Consider the following 23185-nt stretch of genomic DNA (forward strand, 5'->3'; position numbering starts at 1 on the left):
AAGGCCAGTTTTACTCTAGCAATCAGGTGAGAGGAACACTCCAATCACTGATCAGAGGACACTTGTAATCTGAGCCTTCCATCACTGCAGACTGATGGTAGAATTGAAACCGGAAAGTTTATGGGGAGGTTTGCATTAACTTTAGATACCGCCATGGTAAATATCTCACTTGCTTCAGATTTTTAAGAGGAAGTAGTTCATGAATATGCATGAGCAATTTATGAATCTCAATTATTCAGAATTGCTTTTGTCTTCCTGGATTTGACGAGCTGTCAGAGGAGGGAGGGGGTTGTCTTTGATCTGGAACAGCAACAGGAAGAGTGATGATCACATGATGATGCGCTTGTTAACATTACCGACGACAACAATCAATGATTTAACAATCACCTAATAAAACAGTAATCACACAAATGAAAATACCCTCACACTTTTTGATCCCTGCTGTAGCTGGCAGTTATTTGGAACAGTCTGCATAGATGACCTCGATTAAAGGGCCAACACTCATTTCAGCAATCAGATCCTGCTTTAACTGGCACACTGTTGATTTGCCTAGCTTACTGTTACGTTAGAGGTCAGCAGTCATTTCAGCTAAAATAATTCTGATCCATTTTATTCTCTCCGTATTTCATAACCCAGGGTAAAGCTGTGCCTAAAGCTCTGCCTAAAGCTCTGCCTAAAGCTCTGCCTAAAGCTGTGCCTAAAGCTGTGCCTAAAGCTGTGCCTAAAGCTGTGCCTAAAGCTGTGCCATATTTAAAGGTAATGGAATAATGAATCTCAAACACAACCCACATCCACAACTCTCCCCGACACACATTTCCACACACACACGCCCCAAAGGATGGCTATTTTTCCTCCAAGCGACCACCTAAAGGTGTCAACATAAACTTTAAATGACAATATGTGAGTAATGAGGCAAAAAACACAGAATCACTGATATACTATAAACGTACACAATACAGTCAATCAAATTGGTTGGCTATAGAGTGATTCTAGCCTCCTTCTAACCAACACACAGATGAGACCCCCACATCAAACCATACCAAGAAACCAACTTGCGTATCAACTTAGTCATGGCCGCAAACATTTGTTAATGAACCAAATCTAAAATGAGGTCAAATCAGGAAGTTCAGTCGCTCTTTGAAGGAGGTCTGGGTAAGGTCAAAATGCCAACTTTGATAAATCATTTCTCAATTATGCTTTTAGATACAAATTTCGAATATATGTTAATATTCCTTCTTTAAAAGGACCATTGTAAGGATTCATTTTTGTGAAAATCCCTAAAATCATTGTATTTTTTTGTCCTGGTTTTGTATGGAATCCCTCCATAAACTTAATTGAATTGTCACAGGTTTACAATCATCAGGTGACCCATGTAAACATCAGAGTAAGGAATGGCTGTCACAGACATCAATCAGTCTGGGATATTTTTAGCATGAAACTGAACTGAAAAACAAGGAAAAAGACAGTGACCTCACGGCAGACCACTCTCTGAATCACACTAAGGGCAGAGGGCCAATGCTTTGGGCTGTAACACACAGAGCTGACTTAAACTGTTCTGACCTCTTCTCTCACACACAGAATTGCCCTGTCAATAAGTGAAATATTTTGTTTTTTGGTCCTGCCAACATGACTGTAATATTTCTCAGCATGTACCAGCAGAGCTCAGTGACATTGTTGGCAGTGCTACAAATTGTTAGAAAATAAAATAGGTGGAAGAGAGATGGATTGTATTATTGTATTATGCTGTTTAATCACACTGTTCTCACTAAAGCAGGGACTTGAGAGAGTGTCGTAGAGGAGGGTCCTTTTCCAGGCAGAAAGACTCAAGTCATCCTCTGAACCCCAGCCCTCTGTAGTACTGACGTACTGTCTGCTGGCCCCACCTGAGACAGACAGACAGACGGACAGACGGACAGACGGACAGACGGACAGACGGACAGACGGACAGATGGACAGACGGACAGACGGACAGAGGTGCAGAGGTGCAGAGGGACGGACGGACGAAACCACCAAGAGATAAAATGTTCATAAAAATAAATGGCAACACCACTATGCCAGACAGTTTCCCTTCTCCCCTGTTTCTTCTTCACATTTTGACAGACTGAAGCAATGCCTGGGAGAGCAGAAAGGAAGGCCCTGTAGCTCTACAGAGGAAAGAGAGATGAGGCAAGAGAGGAAAAGCTCCTAAGGGAGCAGGGTTCTCTAGGTAAAGGAGTTCAAAGGCAATGGTTAATGTGTTCAATTTACAGAGCTTCATCTCTAAACCCATCGCCTACAGGGCCAGGGAATTAAACAAACTGAGTACAATTAGAGACTCATTAACCTAAACTAACAGTCCTGCGCATGTCTGCTATAATACTGTACAGATCTTGTCTCCCCTGAAGTTGTTTCTCAGAAGTGACATTAACATAGGTGTTCCCCATAGAAGCATCCCTACCCACCATAAAACCACTGATAATCAAGTACCTCCATCCACTCTCTCAGAATAATCACACACAGACAGGCGAGTGGTGTACCTGTACCTGGTTTCCAGGGGAGGCACGTGGTCCCGTCTTGCGAGGTCCAATGGCAACCAGGGCAGTGAGGTTGGCTTCTCTGTGTTGCAGCTGCAGGAGAGAGAAGGTTTTAAAACCCTCTAAAGGATGGGTAGTTGAATGCTCATAAAGGAATAACTGAAACAGTGTGAAGCTAGGGTAATTTCTATAAAACGCAATACAGTCAGGTCAATAAAGTATCACACTAGCTAAATCTAAACAAATTAATATGTAAATGGTATCAAGGTCACACGCTGACACACACACACAAACAGACACACATAGACACACACACACACACTCTCTATAGGTGCTTTAATTTGATTCAGCTTTGTGCCTGCCGCAGGCCTCAACTCCAACCTCAAAAACAGACTCCATTAAAATGAGCTCCAATTAGAGCTGCACCTTCTCTGGGGCTTGGATTTGGATGAGTGTGTATGTATGTATGTGTGTGTGTGTGTGTGTGTGTGTGTGTGTGTGTGTGTGTGTGTGTGTGTGTGTGTGTGTGTGTGTGTGTGTGTGTGTGTGTGTGTGTGTGTGTGTGTGTGTGTGTAGGGTGAGTCTGACAGGGTGATGTGGGGAGACAGACGCACACACAAACAAACACACATTGGTTGGGCATGGAAATTAACAGATTTTGCTGATTTCTGCTGTTGCCGTGGAGAGGCCGCTGGGCACATTGTTGCTGTGAGCGATCCTCCAACCAGAGAAAAAAACAACATCTCAAACAGTATCTCCTCTTCTCAATCTATATAACCACACTACCTACATCTGCCTCTGTCTCATCAAACTCGAGATCCGTCCCCTATAACCCCCCAAACAAACATTCACACTGATGTAATAAATGAACAATTACTCTGAAAAATGGCAGGCTTTATTGAATTCCCAAACATTAATTCTGAAGTGTATAAACCGAAGTGTATATAAAGAAACGTCCTCTCACTGTCAACTGTGTTCATTTTCAGCAAACTTAATTAACATGTGTACATATTTGTATGAACATAACAAGATTCAACAACTAAACTGAACAAGTTCCACAGACATGTGACTAACAGAAATTTTAAAATATGTCCCTGAACAAAGGGGGGGTCAACATCAAAAGTAACAGTCAGTATCTGGTATGGCCACCAGCTGAATTAAGTACTGCAGTGCATCTCCTCCTCATGGACTGCACCAGATTTGCCAGTTCTTGATGTGAGATGTTACCCCACTCTTCCACCAAGGCACCTGCAAGTTCTCGGACATTTCTGTGGAGAACGGCCCTAACCGTCACCCTCCAATCCAACAGGTTCCAGACGTGCTCTATGGGATTGAGATCTGGGCTCTTCGCTGGCCATGGCAGAACACTGACATTCCTGTCTTGCAGGAAATCATGCACAGAACGAGCAGTATGGCTGGTGGCATTGTCATGCTGGAGGGTCATGTCTGGATGAGCCTGCAGGAAGGGTACCACATGAAGGAGGAGGATGTCTTCCCTGTAACACACAGCGTTGACATTGCCTACAATGACATGTTCAGTCCGATGATGCTGTGACACAACGCCCCAGACCATGACGGACCCTCCACCTCGATCCCGCTCCAGAGTGCATGCCTCGGTGTAACTCTCATTTCTTCGACGATGAACTCGAATCCGACCATCACTCCTGGTGAGATAAAACCGCGACTCATCAGTGAAGAGCACTTTTTACCAGTCCTGTCTGGTACAGCAACGGTGGGTTTGCGCCCATAGGCAACGTTGTTGCCGGTGAAGTCTGGTGAGGACCTGCATTATGACATTATGAGCACTGATGGAGGAATTGTGCGTTCCTGGTGTAACTCGGGCAGTTGTTGTTGTTGCCATCCTGCATTTGTCCCGCAGGTGTGATGTTCGGAAGTACCGATCCTTTGCAGGTGTTGTAAGGACGATAAGCTGTCCATCCTGTCTCCCTGTAGCGCTGTCTTAGGCACCTCACAGTACGGACATTGCAATTTATTGCCCTGGCCACATCTGCAGTCCTCATGCCTCCTTGCAGCATGCCTAAGGCACGTTCACGCAGATGAGCAGGGACCTTGGGCATCTTTCTTTTGGTGCTTTTCAGAGTCAGTTGAACGGCCTCTTTAGTGTCCTAAGCTTTCATAACTGTGACCTTAATTGCCTACCATCTGTAAGCTGTTAGTGACTTAACAACCGTTCTACAGGTGCCAGTTGTTTATGGTTCATTGAACAAGCACGGGAAACAGTGTTTAAACCCTTTACAATGAAGATCTGTGAAGTTATTTGGATTTTTATTAATTATTGTTGAAAGACAGGGTCCTGAAAAAGGGGCGTTTCTTTTTTTGCTGAGTTTGTTAGTTTAGAGAAGGTAAAAGAAAAAAAGCTCCCCGACCGCACTATAACTTTGTATAGGAGAACAATCTAAAATGGAGCTCACTCAGCAGAAAAAGCAGTAAAAGCATAGAGCCTTATTGAGCTGTGTCTTTGTGTGTGTGTGTTTGTGTTCTACTCAGTCTTGCCTGGGACAATCCCTACCTCGAACTGTTTGGAAATCAGTTTGATTGAAGAGTAAAAGCTGACTCATGGAAGAGCTCCTGCACACCCAGTAGCTCTCCAGACACACACACACAGAGACTCACGCACACAGCGTGACCGGTCTAGTCAGCATGTTAGTATCTTCTTAGTAACCTCTAACTCTGCAACATGACCCTTGGCTTTACGGAGCAGTGTCTCCCTCTCCTCGTCTTCTCTCCTCTCCCGACGCTCCTGCTCTTCCAGAAAGCAGAGTTGGGAACGCACTTCATTGGTCTGCACATGACGGTAGTCCTCCTACACACGGAGACCATGAAGATTCTATAAGAGCTGTAGTGAAATAGTGCCATGGTTGTAGTAGATGTATTATCATGTTGGTAATAATGTTGTGGTGCAGGGTTTCTTAACTCTGGTTCTGGAGAGTTACTTGGTGTGCAGGCTTTCGCTCCAGATCTTCAGTAGTATTTATTGGGATCCTCAATGCAACGTTGCCAACGTAGCGGCTACTCTTCCCGGGGTCCAAAAAGGAAATAAAACACAACAAATAAAATACATGATATATAATATACAGTGGCTTGCGAAAGTCTTCACCCCACCCTGGGGAATTTTTCCTATTTTGTTGCCTTAGAACCTGGAATTTAAATAGATTTTGGGGGGGGTTGTATCATTTGATTTACACAGCATGCCTACCACTTTGAAGATACAAAATATTTTCTCTTGTGAAACAAACAAGAAATAAGACAAAAAAAATAGAAAACTTGGGCGTGCATAACTTTTCATCCCCCCAAAGTCAATACTTTGTAGAGCCACCTTTTGCAGCAATTACAGCTGCAAGTCTCTTGGGGTATGTCTCTATAAGCTTAGCACATCTAGCCACTGGGATTTCTGCCCATTCTTCAAGGCAAAACTGATCCATCTCCTTCAAGTTGGACGGGTTTCTGCTGGTGTTCAGCAATCTTTAAGTCATACCACATATTCTCAATTGGATTGAGATCTGGGCTTTGACTAGGCCATTCCAAGACATTTATGTGTTCCCCCTTAATTAAACCACTTGAGTGTTGCTTTAGCAGTATGCTTTGAGTCCTGCTGGAAGGTGAACCTCCATCCCAGTCTCAAATCTGTGGAAGACTGAAAAAGATTTCCCTCAAGAATTTCCCTGTATTTAGCACCATCATTCCTTAAATTCTGACCAGTTTCCCAGTCCCTGCTGATAAAAATATCACCGCTGATGATGCTGCCACACCATGCTTCACTGTGTGGATGGTGTTCTCCGGGTGATGAGAGGTGTTGAGTTTGTGCCAGACATAGTGTTTTCCTTGATGGCCAAAAAGCTCAATTTAAGTCTCTGACCAGAGTACCTTCTTCCATATGTTTGGAGTGTCTCCCACATGGCTTTCGGTGAACACCAAATGTGTTTATACTTGTTTTTTTTCTTTAAGCAATTGCTTTTTTTCTGGCCACTCTTCCATAAAGCCCAGCTCTGTGGAATGTAAGGCTTAAAGGACCTATGGACAGATACTCCAATCTCCGCTGTGGAGCTTTGCAGCTCCTTCAGGGTTATCTTTGGTCTCTTTGTGCATCTCTGATTAATTCCCTCCTTGCCTGTTCCGTGAGTTTTGGTGGGCTTTTGGCAGGTTTGCTGTGGTGCTATATTCTTTCCATGTTTTTATAATGTAATTTAATGGTGCTCTGTGGGATTTTCAAAGTTTCAGATATTTTTTTATAACCCTGAACTGTTTGGAGAGCTCCTTGGTCTTGCTTGGTGGTGCCCCTTGCTTAGTGGTGTTGCAGGCTCTGTGGCCTTTCAGAACAGGTGTATATATACTGAGATCATGTGACAGATCACGTGACACTTAGATTACACACAAGTGGACTTTATTTAACTAATTATGTCACTTCTGAAGGTAATTGGTTGCACCAGATCTTATTTAGGGGTTCATAGCAAAGGGGGTAAAAACATGTGCATGCACCACTTTTTTTGACATTTTTTTTTTCTTTAGAATTGTTTGAAACAAGTAATTTTTTTAAATTTCACTTCACCAATTTGGACTATTTTGTGTATGTCTATTACATGAAATCCGAATGAAAATCAATTTATATTACAGGTTGTAATATAACAAAATAGGAAAAATGCCAAGGGGGATGAATACTTCTGCAAGGCACTGTACATAACTAAAAGTATGTACAACTAAAATTCCCACCTGATTCAGCTAATCATGGTGAAGCAGAGAGAAGAGCTTGATTAGTTGAATATTTTAATCAGGTGTGTGATGCAGTGCTGAATCAAAAGCCTGTACTGCCAGTAGCTCTCCAGAAGTAGAGTTGAAGACCCCTGTTGTATTGTTAATATATGTAATGATGCCAGGGTAGGGGTGTTGTAATGTGTATAGTATAGTGATGGCAGGGTAGCACAGTAGGACACCTTGAAGGCCATCTTGCGATGTTGTGCCACCAGTGACTTTCTCCAGTGACTTTCTCCAGCAGGTCTCTGAGATGCTCCTGTGTGGACTGACACATTGACTGACCATATCTGATCCCACCTCGGACACTCCAAACACCTTGGGAGAGGGAGAGAGAGAACAAGAATAACAAAAAGAGAGAGAAAGAAAGAAAGAAAGAAAGAGAGATATGTATAGATAGAGAAAAGAAAGAAAAGAGAGAGAGCCAGATTGATTGGATCATCTCTCTGAGGTTAAGGTCCATTTCTATTCAACATTGCTCCCTGCTGGTGACCAAATGAATGACACCTGTCTAAGATTAAAAAGGAGTGCTGATATTTTTCGCAGCAAAGGTTTTGCTTATACAGGAAACTCTATCATAAAGGCCTGATTGGTGAACTAGTGCAGAGATGGTTGTCCTTCTGGAAGTTTCTCTCATCTCCACAAACAAACTCTGGAGCTTTGTCAGAATGACCATCAGGTTCTTGATCACCTCCCTGACCAAGGCCCTGCACCTCCGATTGCTCAGCTTGGCAGGGCGTACATCTCTAGGAAGAGTCTTGGTAGTTCCAAACTTCTTCCATTTAAGAATGATGGAGGCCACTGTGTTTTTGGGGACCTTTAATGCTGCAGAAATGTTTTGGTACCCATCTCCAGATCTGTGCCTCAACACAATCCTGTCTCGGAGCTCTACGGACAATTCCTTCGACCTCATGACTTCATTTTTGCTCTGACATGCACTTTCAACTGTGGGACCTTATATACACAGGTGTGTGCCTTTCCAAATCATGTCCAATCAATTCAATTTACCACAGGTGGACTCCAATCAAGTTGTAGAATCATGTCAAGGATGAGCAATGGAAACAGGATGCACCTGAGCTCAATTTCGAGTCTCATAGCAAAGGGTCTGAATAAGGAATTTCTGTTTTTTGTTTTGAATAAATTTGCAAACATTTCTAAAAACCTGTTTTCGCTTTGTTATTATGGGGGATTGTGTGTAGATTGATCAGAAAATCTTTTTTTTAATATACATTTCCGAATAAGGCTACAACGTAACAAAATGTGGGAAAGGTCAAGAGGTCTGAAGACTTTCTGAATGCATTGTTTATTAAAACATTTTCCTTAAAGTATTATTTCTTGTAAGTACTAATGTTACTGTCCCCATGAGAACAACAAAATACTTAAATACATGTAATTTGTCCTTGAAAGATTGAATTGAAATACTGTAGAATTCCCTTCATTCCTATGGAGGACTGCTTTTCTGAGGAGCGCTAATATGGCTGACCAGTGTCTTCAAAGCCTGTCATTGGCCAATACATAACATCAGCAATCCAGGGTTTATACACATCAGTGGCTTGGTCAGGCTCCTGTTCTGATCTGACAGGTATGTATGGCCTTGAGGATTATAGACCACACCTCTAGGCTGTTGGCTCAAATAAAATGACTTTTAATTGTCACATGCTTCGTAAACAGGTGTAGACTAACAGTGAAAGGCTTACTTACGGGCCCTTCCTAACAATGCAGAGAGAAAATATAGAAAAATAATAACACAATGAATCAACAATGAGTAACAATAACTTGGCTATATACACAAGAGAAAACAGTATATGACCTGTGGGCAGAGGCACACACAACGACACATATACACACAAGTTTGACACTTCTAAAGGTCAAATTCAAACAGAACTATAGTCACTCATGCAGAGCTTTTCAGAGAGTGTGTTATCTGTGTTTACAGTAGGAGAAGGGCATTCACGCAAAGCTGCTAATAAAGTAAATAGCATTACAGAAAATCAGAATAATGTTGTGACTGCTCTCCACATTATGAGTTTTCCCTCTGAAGGTGAGAGAGCTGTATGTCGTCTGCAGAGGATAACTGATGCGAATCCTAATTTTGGGAGCAGTAGCTGTAACCTAGTTAGTCCTCAGCCTAGGCTCTAACTGAATTGGGCCTTACCTGAGGCCTCTGCATGTTATGGGAGAGAGAGAGAAAGAAGACAAAGTGCAGAGAAAAACCTAAGACGTGAGCTGCCCTGCGACACAACAGGGACGGTATAAATCCAATACACTTTAAAGTGGATTACTATGTAAACCTGTGGAGAAGATCTGAGGTACTTCATACAGGTTTGGCCTCTACAGGACCAGATCATTTGAGTGTATATATTCCTGAGAATATAGGAGCCTTAATTAACCAAGTCCCTGGTTGTCATGCTTGGGTGGTTGTGTTGTGTTGAATAAAAATGGATACCTTACATCCTGACAGAATCATCTGCCTGAATCTTGGGTGAAAAGGGGGTCATTGTTGAGGGGTGTAGCTTACCAGCTGAGTAAACTTGATTGGCTAGCCACTGTCAGTGATGAGATGGGCAGGCCTGGCATTGGCGGAGAGAAGGGTAGGGGCGTGGCCTGGGGTGGGGGCTGGAGCCTTGAAGGCTGCTGGAGCCTGTGGCTTGGGTTGGTCTACCTCCTGGATGAAGAGCTGTGGGTTGGGGGTGAGCTGGGCGACTTTTCTGGGGGCATGGAGTAAGGCGAGAGAGAGAGGGGGGGGGGGGTGGAGAGGAGAGGAGAGATAGAGGAGAACAGAGACAGAGAGGGAGAAAAGGTGAGGAGTGGAGAGGTGAGGAAAGGAAAGGAAAGGAGGAAGAAAATGAGAGTAGATAGAGATGAATAAGGAAGAGAATGTCCAGTCTGTAATCTCTATTAACTTCGGTGTTCATACGTGTAAGAAATTGAGAGTGCCGGCCCAAAAGTCTACACCCTCACAAAAGATAACTCTCAGTCAATCCTGATACGTCCAAATAACCAGTGAGGAAAACCCCAAAACTGGAACGAATGCTGCTTGTACTATATCTCATGCATCCCATTCAGTCCTGGCAGATTCTCTCGGACTTCACGCAGAATCTGCTCACAGGACATTATCTGATCCGTAATGAGCTGGTTTGAATGTGTCTGTGGTCTGAAAATGTTGTTTTTTCTCTTTGATCACATCACCTTGAGAAAATGCACCAGATAGGGCTGGGGAGAAGACTTGTGCTCAAGGTAGAGTTGGTTAATGAACTACTCAGGTTAAAATCACCCATCCTGGAGAACAGAAGACAGCGTGCAAGGGAAAAGAAGAGGGGGGGGCAAATAGGAAAGTACACTGAACAAAAATATCAACGCAACATGTAAAGTGTCCCATGTTTTATGAGCTGAAATAAAAGATCCCAGAAAGTTTCAATATGCATATTTCTCTCACATTTTGTGCACACATTTTTTTACATTCCTTTTTAGTGACCATTTATCCTTTGCCAAGTTAACCCATCCACCTGACAGGTTTGGCATATCTAGAAGCTGATTAAACAGGAATCCTTTTTAATAATACACAAATGAGTGGCTACTCTGACACTGTCAAACAGATAAATAAAAATAACCATATATATAGTTCTTAGATTGACTTTGTTTTTGGGAAACTGGTCTTGGCTTTGACTTGGCCCAGGGCCAATAAAAGGAGGGAGACGCACAGATTGTACAATATTAGGAGGAAATGTATAAATATTATAGGCTACAGTAGACTAATAAATCAACTTTCCAGTGCAACTGACTCACCCAATGATGAAGATAGCATGAATATGCGTAGCCTAGTCTTCTCACTGAACTGGTGATGGTCTCAAGATAGGCTTGAGTTACTTTGAAAAACTTTGAAAAATGTGTAGCTTCTACTGACAAATTAGTCTTCTCTTTTCAGCAGTAGGCATTTGCTTACCAAATGTATTTCCCACAATTATATTTTGAAATTTGCAAAAGGTCTTTAGCTATTTACCGAGAGCGCTAAGAGAAATAGAATCCATAGAACAAAAGTGCCCATTCAAATCAGGACTGACAGGCATGGAGTGGAACGAAGGCTTTTAGTTTCCCATTGGTTTTAGGAATGAAGCCATAAGTTTCCTGACTGTTAAAACTGAATGTTCATCAAAGAAGGGCAACTATTGATAGATGGGCAAAAAAAAAAAACATACATACATACATACATTAAATATCCCTTTGAGCATGGTGAAGTTATTAATTACACTTTGGATGGTGTATCAATACACCTAGTATTGATACACCATCTATTTTACCAGGAAGGAGAATGATGGAGTGCTCTATCAGATGACCTGGCCTCCGCAATCCCCTGACCTTTACCAAATTGAGATGGTTTGGGGTGAGTCGGACTGCAGTGAAGGAAAAGCAACCGACAAGTGCTCAGCGTATATGGCAACTCCTTCAAGACTGTTGGAAAAGCATTCCAGTTGATCCTGGATGAGACTATGCCAAGACTGTGCAAAGCTGTCATCAAGGCAAAGGATGCGGACTTTGAAGAATCTCAAATCTAAAATATATGTTGATTTGTTTAACACTTTTTTAGTTACGACATGACTCCATATGTGTAATTTCATAGTTTTGAAGTCTTCACTATTATTCTACAAAGTAGAAAATAGTAGAAATATATATAAACCCTTGATTGAGTAGGTGTTCTAAAACTTTTGACGGGTAGTGTATATATAAAAACGTGAAGAAAAAAATACAATAAATAATACTGAGCTGCATTGCGTTCGTTTTAACATTTGCAACGCTGTGGGACGGTTTGTACGAAACACATTTCCCCAAAACGTTCTTGAACATTCTTTAATAACAGACTTTGAGTACATTTGCTCAGTTTGGTGGGTGTGGTGGGGTATGGCTTGACGCAATAGTGACGTATTTGAAGGGCAGCGGAGTGTTTTAACCTTCACATATAAATATATATATAAATATAAACTCAGCAAAAAAAGAAATGTCCTCTCACTGTCAACTGTGTTTATTCTCAGCAACTTAACATGTGTAAATATTTGTATGAACATAACAAGATTCAACAACTGAGACATAAACTGAACAAGTTCCACAGACATGTGAGCAACAGAAATGGAATAATGTGTCCGGGAACAAAGGGGTGGGTCAAAATCAAAAGTAACAGTCAGTATCTGGTGTTGCCACCAGCTGCATTAAGTACTGCAGAGCATCTCCTCCTCATGGACTGCACCAGATTTGCCAGTTCTTGCTGTGAGATGTTACCCCACTCTTCCACCAAGGCACCTGCAAGTTCCCGGACATTTCTAGGGGGAATGGCCCTAACCCTCACCCTCTGAAACAACATGTCCCAGACGTGCTAAACGGGATTGAGATCCGGGCTCTTCGCTGGCCATGGCAGAACACTGACATTTCTGTCTAGCAGGAAATCGTGCACAGAACGAGCAGTATGGCTGGTGGCATTGTCATGCTGGAGGGTCATGTCAGGATGAGCCTGCAGGAAGGGTACCACATGAAGAAGGAGGATGTCCTCCCTGTAACACAGAGGGTTGAGATTACCTGCAATGACAACAAGCTCAGTCCGATGATGCTGTGACACACCGTCCCAGACCATGACGGACCCTCTAACTCCACCTCGATCCCGCTCCAGAGTACAGGCCTCGGTGTAACGCTCATTCCTTTGACGATAAACTCGAATCTGACCATTACCCCTGGTGAGACAAAACCGCGACTTGTCAGGCAAGAGCACTTTTTGCCAGTCCTGTCTGGTCCAGCGACGGGGGGTTTGTGCCCATAGGCGACGTTGTTGCCGGTGATGTCTGGTAGGACCTCAGTCCATTCTCTCCAAGCCCTCAGTCCATTCTCTCTCAGCCTGTTGCGGACAGTCTGAGCACTGATGGAGGGATTGCGCATTCCTGGTGTAACTCGTGCAGTTGTTGTATCCATCATGTACCTGTCCCGCAGGTGTGATGTTCGGATGTACCCATCCTGTGCAGGTGTTGTTACATGTGGTCTGCCACTGTGAGGACAATCAGCTGTCCTGTCTCCTTGTTGCTCTGTTTTAGGAGTCTCACAGTACGGACATTGCAATTTATTGCCCTGGCCACATCTACAGTCCTCATGCCTCCTTGCAGCATGCCTAAGGCACGTTCACGCAGGTGAGCAGGGACTCTGGGCATCTTTCTTTTAGTGCTTTTCAGAGTCAGCAGAAAGGTCTCTATAGTGTCCTAAGTTTTCATAACTGTGACAATTGCCTATCGTCTGTAAACTATTAGTGTCTTAACAACCGTTCCACAGGTGGCAGTTCATTAATTGTTTATGGTTCATTGAACAGGCATGGGAAACAGTGTTTAAACCTTTTACAATGAAGATCTGTGAAGTTATTTGGATTTTTACAAATGATCTTTGAAAGACAGGGTCCTGAAAAGGGAGTTTATATATATATATATATATATATATATATATATATATATATATATATATTCGTTTTGAACCCACAATCCAACCATCCTCATTTTTCAACTGATCATAACGTACAGAATCGTTTATATTTCATTGAACGTTCTACCGATTTTGTAGCAAAACGTTTTTTAAACTGGAGCAAACAGAACAAAACTGTAAGGACCTACCTGAATTTATCTATTTGAAACTCTAATTTTCAACTGTTTGCAATTATTTGGACTAATGATTGCACCCCGGGTCTTTCCATTGCTCTTTTTGTGGTAATGAATCTGAGTCGCTGTGTTGCTACAGTCGTGAAGAAGGCACGACAGCTCCTCTTCTACCCCAGGAGGTTGACATATTTGACATGGGCCCTCAAATCCTCAAAAGGTTACACGACTGCATCACTGCTTGGTATGGTAACTGCTCTGCCCTCGATCACGTGGTGCTACAGAAGGTATGGTGGTGCAGACAGCCCAGTACATCACTGGGGCCGAGCTTCCTGCCACCTGGACCTCTATATCAGGCGGTGTTAAAGACTCCAGCCACCCGAGCCATAGACTGGTGTCTCTGCTTCCATATGGCAAGCGGTACCGGAACAAGTCACGTTCTGACCTTAGTTCCATTATTTTGTCTTTTGCTTTAGTATGGTCAGGGCGTGAGTTGTGTGGGTTGTCTATGTTAGTTTTTCTATATTTTTCTATTTCTGTGTTTGGCCTGATATGGTTCTCAATCAGAGGCAGCTGTCAATAGTTGTCCCTGATTGAGAACCATATTTAGGTAGCCTGTGTTCTATTGTTTTGTGGATGGTTATTTTCAGCCTTTGTGTGTCTGCACCAGATAGAACTGTTTCGGTTTTCACTTTGTTGTTTTGTATTTTGAAGTGTTCAGTTTGATTTAAAAAGGATGAACACTTACCACGCTGCGCTTTGGTCCTCTCCTTCCACCGCCGACAACCGTTACAGAACCACCCACCAAGAAAGGACCAAGCAGCGTGGTAACAGGCAGCTGCAGCAGCAGGCGAGGCAGCGATAACTGGAGAGATGGACTTGTGAGGAGATATTAGACGGCAAGGGACCCTGGGCACAGCCGGGTGAATATTGCCGCCCCAAGGCAGAGCTGGAGGCAGCGAAAGCCGAGAGGCGGTATTATGAGGAGCTAGCTCGGCAGAGCGGCTGGAAGCCCGAGAGGCAGCCCCAAATATTTCTTGGGGGGAGGCACACGGGGCACACTGCTACTACTCATACTCTGATGCCTAGTCACCCTACCCCTACACAGTTGTGGCAAAATGTTTTGGGAATTACATAAATATTAATTTTCAAGGTCTGCTTCAGTTTGTATGATGGCAATTTGCATATACTCCAGAATGTTATGAGTGATCAGATGACTTGCAATTAATTGCAAAGTCCCTCGTTGCCATGCAAATGAACTGAATCCCCCAAAAACATTTCCACTGCATTTCAGCCCTGCCACAAAAGGACCAGCTGACACCATTCTCTCGTTAACACAGGTGTGAGTTGACGAGGACAAGGCTATAGATCACTCTGTCATGCTGATTGAGTTCAAAAAACAGACTGGAAGCTTCAAAAGGAGGGTGTTGCTTGGAATCATTGTTCTTCCTCTGTCAACCATGGTAGACACATGCCGTCATCAATGCTTTGCACAAAAAGGGCTACACAGGCAAGGATATTGCTGCCAATAAGATTGCACCTAAATCAATCATTTATCGGATCATCACGAACTTCAAGGAGAGAGGTTCAATTGTTGTGAAGAAGGTTGTGAAGAATGTCCAGCAAGCGCCAGGACCATCTCCTAAAGTTGATTCAGCTGCGGGATCGGTGCACCACCAGTACAGAGCTTGCTCAGGAATGGCAGCAGGCAGGTGTGAGTGCATCTGCATGCACAGTGAGGCGAAGACTTTTGGAGGATGGCCTGGTGTCAAAGAAGGGCAGCAAAGAAGCCACTTCCCTCCAAAAAAACATCAGGGACAGACTGATATTCTGCAAAAGGTACAAGGATTGGACTGCTGAGGACTGGGGTAAAGTCATTTTCTCTGATGAATCCCCTTTCCGATTGTTTGGGGCATCCAGGAAAAAGCTTGTCCGTAGAAGACAAGGTGAGCGCTACCATCAGTCCTGTGTCATGCCAACAGTAAAGCATCCTGAGACCATTCATGTGTGGGGGTTGCTTCTCAGCCAAGGGAGTGGGCTCACTCACAATTTTGCTTAAGAACACAGCCATGAATAAAGAATGGTACCAGCACATCCTCCGAGAGCAACTCCCAACCATCCAGGAACAGTTTGGTGACGAACAATGCCTTTTCCAGCATGATGAAGCACCTTGCCATAAGGCAAAAGTGATAACTAAGTGGCATAGGGAGCAAAACATAGATATTTTGGGTCCATGGCCAGGAAACTCCCCGGTCCTTAATCCCATTGAGAACGTGTCGTCAATCCTCAAGAGGCGGGTGGACAAACAAAAACCCACAAATTCTGACAAACTCCAAGCATTGATTATGCAAGAATGGGCTGCCATCAGTCAGGATGTGGCCCAGAAGTTAATTGACAGCATGCTAGGACGGATTGCAGAGGTCTTGAAAAAGAAGGGTCAACACTGCAAATATTGTGTCTTTGCATCAACCTCATGTAATTGACAATAAAAGCCTTTGACACTGATGAAATGCTTGTAATTATACTTCAGTATTCCATAGTAACACCTGACAAAAATATCTAAAGACACAGAAGTAGCAAACTTTGTGAAAAATAATTTTTGTGTTATTCTCAAAACTCTACCCTACCACTCGAGTATCGCTGAACATTGTAAATATGTTATTGGCACTGACCCTGTATATATACTGAGCAAAAATAAACGCAACATGCAACAATTTCAACAATTTTACTGTTACAGTTCATGTAAGGAAATCAGTCAATTTAAATTAATAAATGAGCCCCTATTCTGTGGTATCACAGATACCTTTAAAAAAGTAGGGATGTAGATCAGAAAACCAATCAGTATCTAGTGTGATCACCATTTGCCTCATGCAGCACGACACATCTTCGCAGACAGTTGATCAGGCTGTTGATTGTGGGCTGTGTTATAGAAACTCTAATTTGCAACTGTTAGACTAAAGACTACAACCTGCATCAGCTAGCTGCAGGCAAGAGTGATCCAGGCGGTTTTGAATGTCACTGTCTGTCCATGTGTCACTGTCTGTCACCTCAAATGTGTTTCTTGTGTGCACTTACGTTGTAAACTTTCATTCATAGGCTAGGTTGTAGCATCCTCAAGAGTATAGGGAAAATTTGAGTTATCATGTGGTAGCCTAAACCTATCACTGTTACATTGACCTGGGTGAATGGATTATGAATGACAGTCATCCAATATAATGTGATAGAAATAAGGCCATGTTCATGAAAAAAAAACATTTATCCTCCCTCATCTTAAACGGCACTGACCACCACTGCTGTGGCATTGTGTTGAGTGCCAAAACTGGCCGTTTTAGAGTTGCTTTTTACAGTCCCTAGCACAAGGTGAACCCGTGTAATGATCATGCTGTTTAATCAGATTTTTGATATTCCACAGCTCTCAGGTGGATGGGTTATTTTGGCAAAGGAGAAACACTCACTAAAAGGGATGTAAGCAAATTTGTGCCAAAAAATGTTGAGAAATAAGCTATTTGTGTGTGTGGAAAATTTCTAGTATCGTTTATTCCAGTTCATGAAACATGAGACCAACACTTGACGTGTTGTGTTTTTATTTTTGATCAGTGTAGCTTACATACTTTCTTGTGTTCTTCTTATTTCTATTTCTTGTGTGTTTTTGTTCTACTTTACTTTATTTTATAGTATTTACTACTGATATTGAATACTGCAATGTTGGGAAAGAGCTTCCAAGAAAGGAATTTCACCTTCAGCAAAAAAATACATTATTTTTATATTTTGAAAACATTGATAAGAAGCTAGAGATCATTGTACATGTTATAATACTATGAGTAATTTCTATATTCATACATGTACGACTGCCCCTGTGGCAACGGCCTATGTGGAGTCAGAAACATTTATTCTTGTGTCAAAATTGGCTACAAATTGTAAATAGGATCATTTTGGTCATAAAGTCAGTCTTATCCAAAACGTAAATTTGAGAGATGATAGGAAAAAATTGTATGTCATGGAATGAAGGGAACTTTAACAGTTTTCCTAGGGTTGGGATTATTTCAAGGAAACGTCTAAATGGAATCATTGGGACATCCCAACTAGGGATCCTTGGTACATCCCTTCTCATTGAAGTTGAAATTGAACAGTTAAGGTGAGGGATAGGGTTAGGTAAGGGTTAAGGTTAGGGTGGGTAGGGGTTAGGGTTAGGATTAAGTGTAGGATCCCGAATAGCACTGCTTTATTTCAATCCTGTCCACAGCTGGCAGCACCCAAGTAATCATCAGCTGCACCCTACCCCATCCTAATGTCCATGGTCATTTTGGTTTTACATGTAATATCTCCATGGAGCTAGTTAGGGACCTTCAGTAAATTACACAATGTACATGGGACAATATTTTTAAATATCAATAGCAAAACATTTTAATGACTTAACTTCAAAACTATATATTGTAGAAATGTGTAGAGAAATACTGAAAGAATTGAATGAAGCAAATAAAAATGTGCAACATGAAGATATTGTACCATTTACAGTATGCAATTTATTGACAGTCCCTAACTAGCCCCAGAACTAGGCTATCCCATATTAAACCAACTTTTGCCACAGTCACACACCTGCTGGGTGAAGCTAATTGGCTAAATAAGTTGGCAACTTCAAGACACAGGACCTGGTTAGATTGTTTCAAGTTATCTAAAAGTGTGAGTAACTGACTGTGTACTGTTTTGTCAGATTAAAAGTACAAATGCTTGCCATGTGCGAACACACACACACGAGACACCCACATTAATCTCCCCCTCCCCTCCCCAAGACATCTCTTGGAAGCCAAGACATTTGGCTTCAGCAGAAAAAATCCGCCCAAAATTGGTCCACATTAAACAGATTATTAATTATTACGCAAGTGAGGAGTTTTTGTATGGGGGGCAATGAGAGTGTTGAATTTAATCAAGATAAAAATGAATTTCTATTTTGATATGTGAGGCTTATTTGATCTAATAAAAGCTTTGTATTGCATAGGTAGTTGTGAGTATGCTGATGTGTGATGCATGTGACATCCCAGCAACTTTGAGAAAAAAACAAGTTGACCCTGATGAAGTTCGAGACGGTCTATGCATATTCACAAGGCTAGCATATTATCTCACTCTCCATTAAATACAGGAGTTTTACGTCAACAACCCTCATCGAATATATCCAAAAAAGTATTCACCCATCCAAAGAGCTGAATAGGCAGGAGTTTGACAGCACTCCGTTCTGCTATGTGGACAAACAAATCCCATTTTCAGGGATGAGACACAAGCATCTTGTCATTATTGCTGCATTCACATGGTCGTTAGAGCTTCCTACTTCCTAGCTGTGATGTCGGAAATACAACTTTGTTTAATCACAGATTACTCAAGTGGCCGCTCTAACAATGAAATACATGTCTTCAAAGATGTAAGGCAGTCGGGAGGAGGCAAGATCAGATGGGACCATTCTAGTGTCTCCTGACCCCTCCTATCTCAGCCTCCAGTATTTATGCTGCCGTAGTTTGTGTCGGGGGTATAGGGTCAGTTTGTTATATCTGGAGTACTTCTCCTGTCCTATTCGGTGTCCTGTGTGAATTTAAGTGTGCTCTCTCTAATTCTCTCTTTCTCTCTTTCGGAGGACCTGAGCCCTAGGACCATGGCTCAAGTCTACCTGACATGATGACTCCTTGCTGTCCCCAGTCCACCTGGCCGTGCTGCTGCTCCAGTTTCAACTGTTCTGCCTTATTATTATTGGACCATGCTGGTCATTTATGAACATTTGAACATCTTGGCCATGTTCTGTTATAATTTCCACCCAGCACAGCCAGAAGAGGACTGGCCACCCCACATAGCCTGGTTCCTCTCTAGGTTTCTTCCTAGATTTTGGCCTTTCTAGGGAGTTTTACCTAGCCACCGTGCTTCTACACCTGCATTGCTTGCTGTTTGGGGTTTTAGGCTGGGTTTCTGTACAGCACTTTGAGCTATCAGCTGATGTACGAAGGGCTATATAAATAAATTTATAGCCAATGAGAGGGCAGATACCCGAGTGAACAACAGGCACAACTCCGATATAAAATTGGTTTTCTCAAAGTTGCCTGGAAGTCACGTTTCCTACTTATATCAGTACACTCCAAACATTCTAACATGCTGACCACACCGGCCGTGTTCCGTCTGCAAGCGTTGCAAGATAAATGCATGTTATTCAATAATTTCATCCAAACTGCTCGAGTACGTCAACAAGCATCTGCATAGCCAGGCACTAAAATAAAATGTGGTTTGATTTTAGACGCTTGCCAAGCTGCATGTTGGGCAGAAGGTAAAAGTGGTTAGAGCGTTGGACTAGTAACCGGAAGGTTGCAAGATTCATTCCTTGAGCCGACAAGGTCAAAATCTGTCATTCTGCCCCTGAACAAGGCAGTTAACCCACTGTTCCTAGGCCGTCAATGAAAATAAGAATTTGTTCTTAACTCACTTGCCTAGTTAAATAAAGGTAAAATAAATAAATAAAAATGTCCTGCCTCTCCCATCTCCTCATAGGAGCATATTTCCAACTGGGTGATTGAAAGATGAATGAGGTCTACACTGCAGTCCAGTTGGCTGCATTAATGACACATAAAATCCACAGAAGAAGAAGACCGAACTAGAAGAGATTATTAGAAACTAACTAGGTATCCCCTTTTAATCTGTGGATGAATTGTCGTAGTAGAGAACACACAATTTTGTGTGACTCAAAATGGGTCGATATTCTACAAAGATCCAGCCCAAAAAATGACCTTGTACATTTCATGTAAAATAACAACCTAATGTTTATATACCAGAACAAATTAGTGAGCAACAGCAAGCTAGCTAGCTAAATGGCCATGAATGTTTCAAATGTGTTTTGACCTGTCCCCAAATGAATATAGTTGGTTCAGAGTTTGTTTTGTTTATTTCAATCTGTGTGTCCTGATCCTGTGTGGATGGACAGAATCAACATGTGTGCGATGGTGCACGCGCATGCCTGGTGTAGGCAGCATGTAAGCATTACGAAACGTATATTTGATCCAATAAGCCTTAGGTAGCAAATTTTTCCACACTCTCTCATTGACCGCCATACAAAAATTCCTCTCTGGTTTCATTCATGTGCTTTTTGGTATTTGGGTGACTGGAGTCTTGACAATTTATTGGGCTTTCCTTTGACACAACCTAGCATATAGGTCCTGGATGGCATGAAGCTTGGCCCCAGTGAAGCACTGGGCAATACGCACTACCCTCTGTAGCGTCTTATGGTCAGATGCCGAGCAGTTGAAATACCAGGTGGGGATGCAACCGGTCAGGATGCTCTCGTTGGTACAGCTGTAGAACTTTTTGAGGATCTGGGGACCCATGCCAAATCTTTTCAGTATCCTGGGGGGGGGAGTGTTGTCGTGCCCTCTTCACAAGTATCTTGGTGTGATTAGACCATGATAGTTTGTTGGTGATGTGGACACCAAGGAACTTGAATCTCTCGACCAGCTCCCCTACAGCCCCTTCGATGTTAATGGGGGCCTGTTCGGCTCGCCTTTTCCTGTAGTCCACAATCAGCTCCTTTGTCTTCTCACATTGAGGGAGAGGTCTCTGAACTGTCAGTGAAGACACTTACCAGTTGGTCCGAGCATGCTTTGAGTACCCGTCCTGGTAATCCATCTGGTCCCGCGGCTTTGTGAATGTTGACCTGTTTAAAGGTTGTGCTCATCTGTAATAGTTTTCAAGCTCTGCCACATTCGATGAGCATCAGAGCTGGTGTAGTAGGAATAAATCTTAATCCTGTATTGACGCTTTGCATGCTTGATGGTTCATCTGAGGGCATTGCGGGATTTCTTATAAGCATCCAGATTAGCGTCCCGCTCCTTGAAAGCCGCAGCTCTAGCCTTTGGCTCAACGCGGATGTTGCCTGTAATCCATGGCTTCTGGTTGGGATATCTACGCACGGTGACTGTGGGGATGACATAATCAATACACTAATTGATGAAGCTGATGACTGAGGTGGTATACTCCTCAATGCCATTGCTTCATTGCCAAAATCCCGAAGTATCCCTTTAACATTGACACTATGGTCAAACCGAGCTATATTACCCATATTGTAGTTGTCAAAAACTGATTTGTTGTCAAGTTTCTAACTAGGGGTGTCTTTGCGTCAACAAATACCTAATGTGCACAACCTGTTCCCAGAACAGGATGGTGAATCCGTCCACTGACGCTCCCTGCTGGATCCGAGTCGGGTCCCTTCTGCTCCTTTGATTGGTGTGTGGGCTCCCTGAGCCACACCTATTGTAGACTCTGTGCACAGTTAACCTCGGTCTCCCTGGGAACGATCAGGAAGCGGAGGTAGCCATCTCGTCCTCATCGCCAAAAATTGTCGTGGAAATTCTAACCAGAAAGGAAGAGAGACTGTAGATTCTTCAAAACAAGTTATTTAATTATAAGAATTGCAATTCCGGAGCTGGTTAACAATCACTCAAAAGGTGCAAAGTTAAGAGACCAATGAACAAGAGTTGGGTCTCAGCTTTTATAACCGTAGTCTACGTGGCAGTTTAGCAGGTGTGTGAGATCATGATGGGAACATAGAGTACAAACAAGTGATAATGCCAGTTTTGTTTATCTTTTCTGCTGCTGCTCAAGTTTCCCTCTGTTCTCTTCATATCTCCACACAGCTGTGTCCTTGAAAGATACAAAACGAACAGGATGGACCAAAAACTGGTCACTCCCAGAGGGCCCTTTGTTTTTGGCCTCGTGACTAAGTTACTCAGAAACAAGAGAGGAAAAACACTGGCTTCTTCTTACATGAGAGAAACAGACAGTGGAAATGTACAGGTTTAAGGCACATACAGCACATGTGCATAACAACGTTTGTCATTTTCCCCCATAGATATGAGCTTGATGCTCTTTTCCAATAAATATTGAGGGTCGTATTCTGGTGACATGATGATCGATGCTTTGACTGTCTTTTTGACAATACAAATATTCTTGCTCTTATCTATAATAATCTAATTTTGTAGATTGGCCAACCCACATGGTACAGTATCTGCAAGCTGATGGCTCGAGCCCACGTACCAAGACCAAAGTAGGCAAATTTGATATTTAACGCAATCGTTTTTGTGACAAAACTATCAGTAGTGTTGAAAATGCAATGGATACATATTGAACATTAGATTTTTATTTGTACATGAATGCATATCTGCAACAAGTCATTTGGTTGAAAACACACCACTGGTAGAAAATGCACATATTTTCTTGATGCGGATTTCAGAATGCTCACATTCAAATCGGTCGCCAATTGGATGG

The 23185-nt window shown here is 42.6% G+C and overlaps 1 protein-coding gene across 1 annotated transcript; it reads right to left on the minus strand.

Annotated features, from left to right (window-relative positions):
• Positions 1-2184: 2184 nt before the first annotated feature.
• LOC135556853 (transcription initiation factor TFIID subunit 4B-like) lies at positions 2185-22431 on the minus strand. Its single transcript, XM_064990282.1, has 6 exons — positions 22049-22431; positions 9799-9988; positions 7463-7598; positions 5197-5337; positions 2517-2606; positions 2185-2202 (listed from the first exon to the last, which is right to left on the minus strand). The coding sequence occupies exons 2-6, from the start codon at positions 9855-9857 to the stop codon at positions 2185-2187; spliced, it is 444 nt and encodes a 147-aa protein (XP_064846354.1). The 5' UTR covers positions 9858-9988; positions 22049-22431.
• Positions 22432-23185: the final 754 nt, after the last annotated feature.

This window comes from Oncorhynchus masou, chromosome 15 (genome assembly GCF_036934945.1).
Source record: "Oncorhynchus masou masou isolate Uvic2021 chromosome 15, UVic_Omas_1.1, whole genome shotgun sequence".
Classification (NCBI taxonomy): Eukaryota; Metazoa; Chordata; class Actinopteri; order Salmoniformes; family Salmonidae; genus Oncorhynchus; species Oncorhynchus masou.

Coding starts and splice junctions, on each gene's coding strand:
- LOC135556853 (XM_064990282.1), bottom strand. CDS start 9,857: ATGCCAGGCCTGCCCATCTCATCACTGACAGTGGCTAGCCAATCAAGT. Junction 7,599..9,798: donor CAATCAAGTTTACTCAGCTG/GTAAGCTACACC, acceptor CCCTCTCCCAAG/GTGTTTGGAGTGTCCGAGGT. Junction 2,607..5,196: donor GTCATGTTGCAGAGTTAGAG/GTTACTAAGAAG, acceptor TCTCTCCTGCAG/CTGCAACACAGAGAAGCCAA.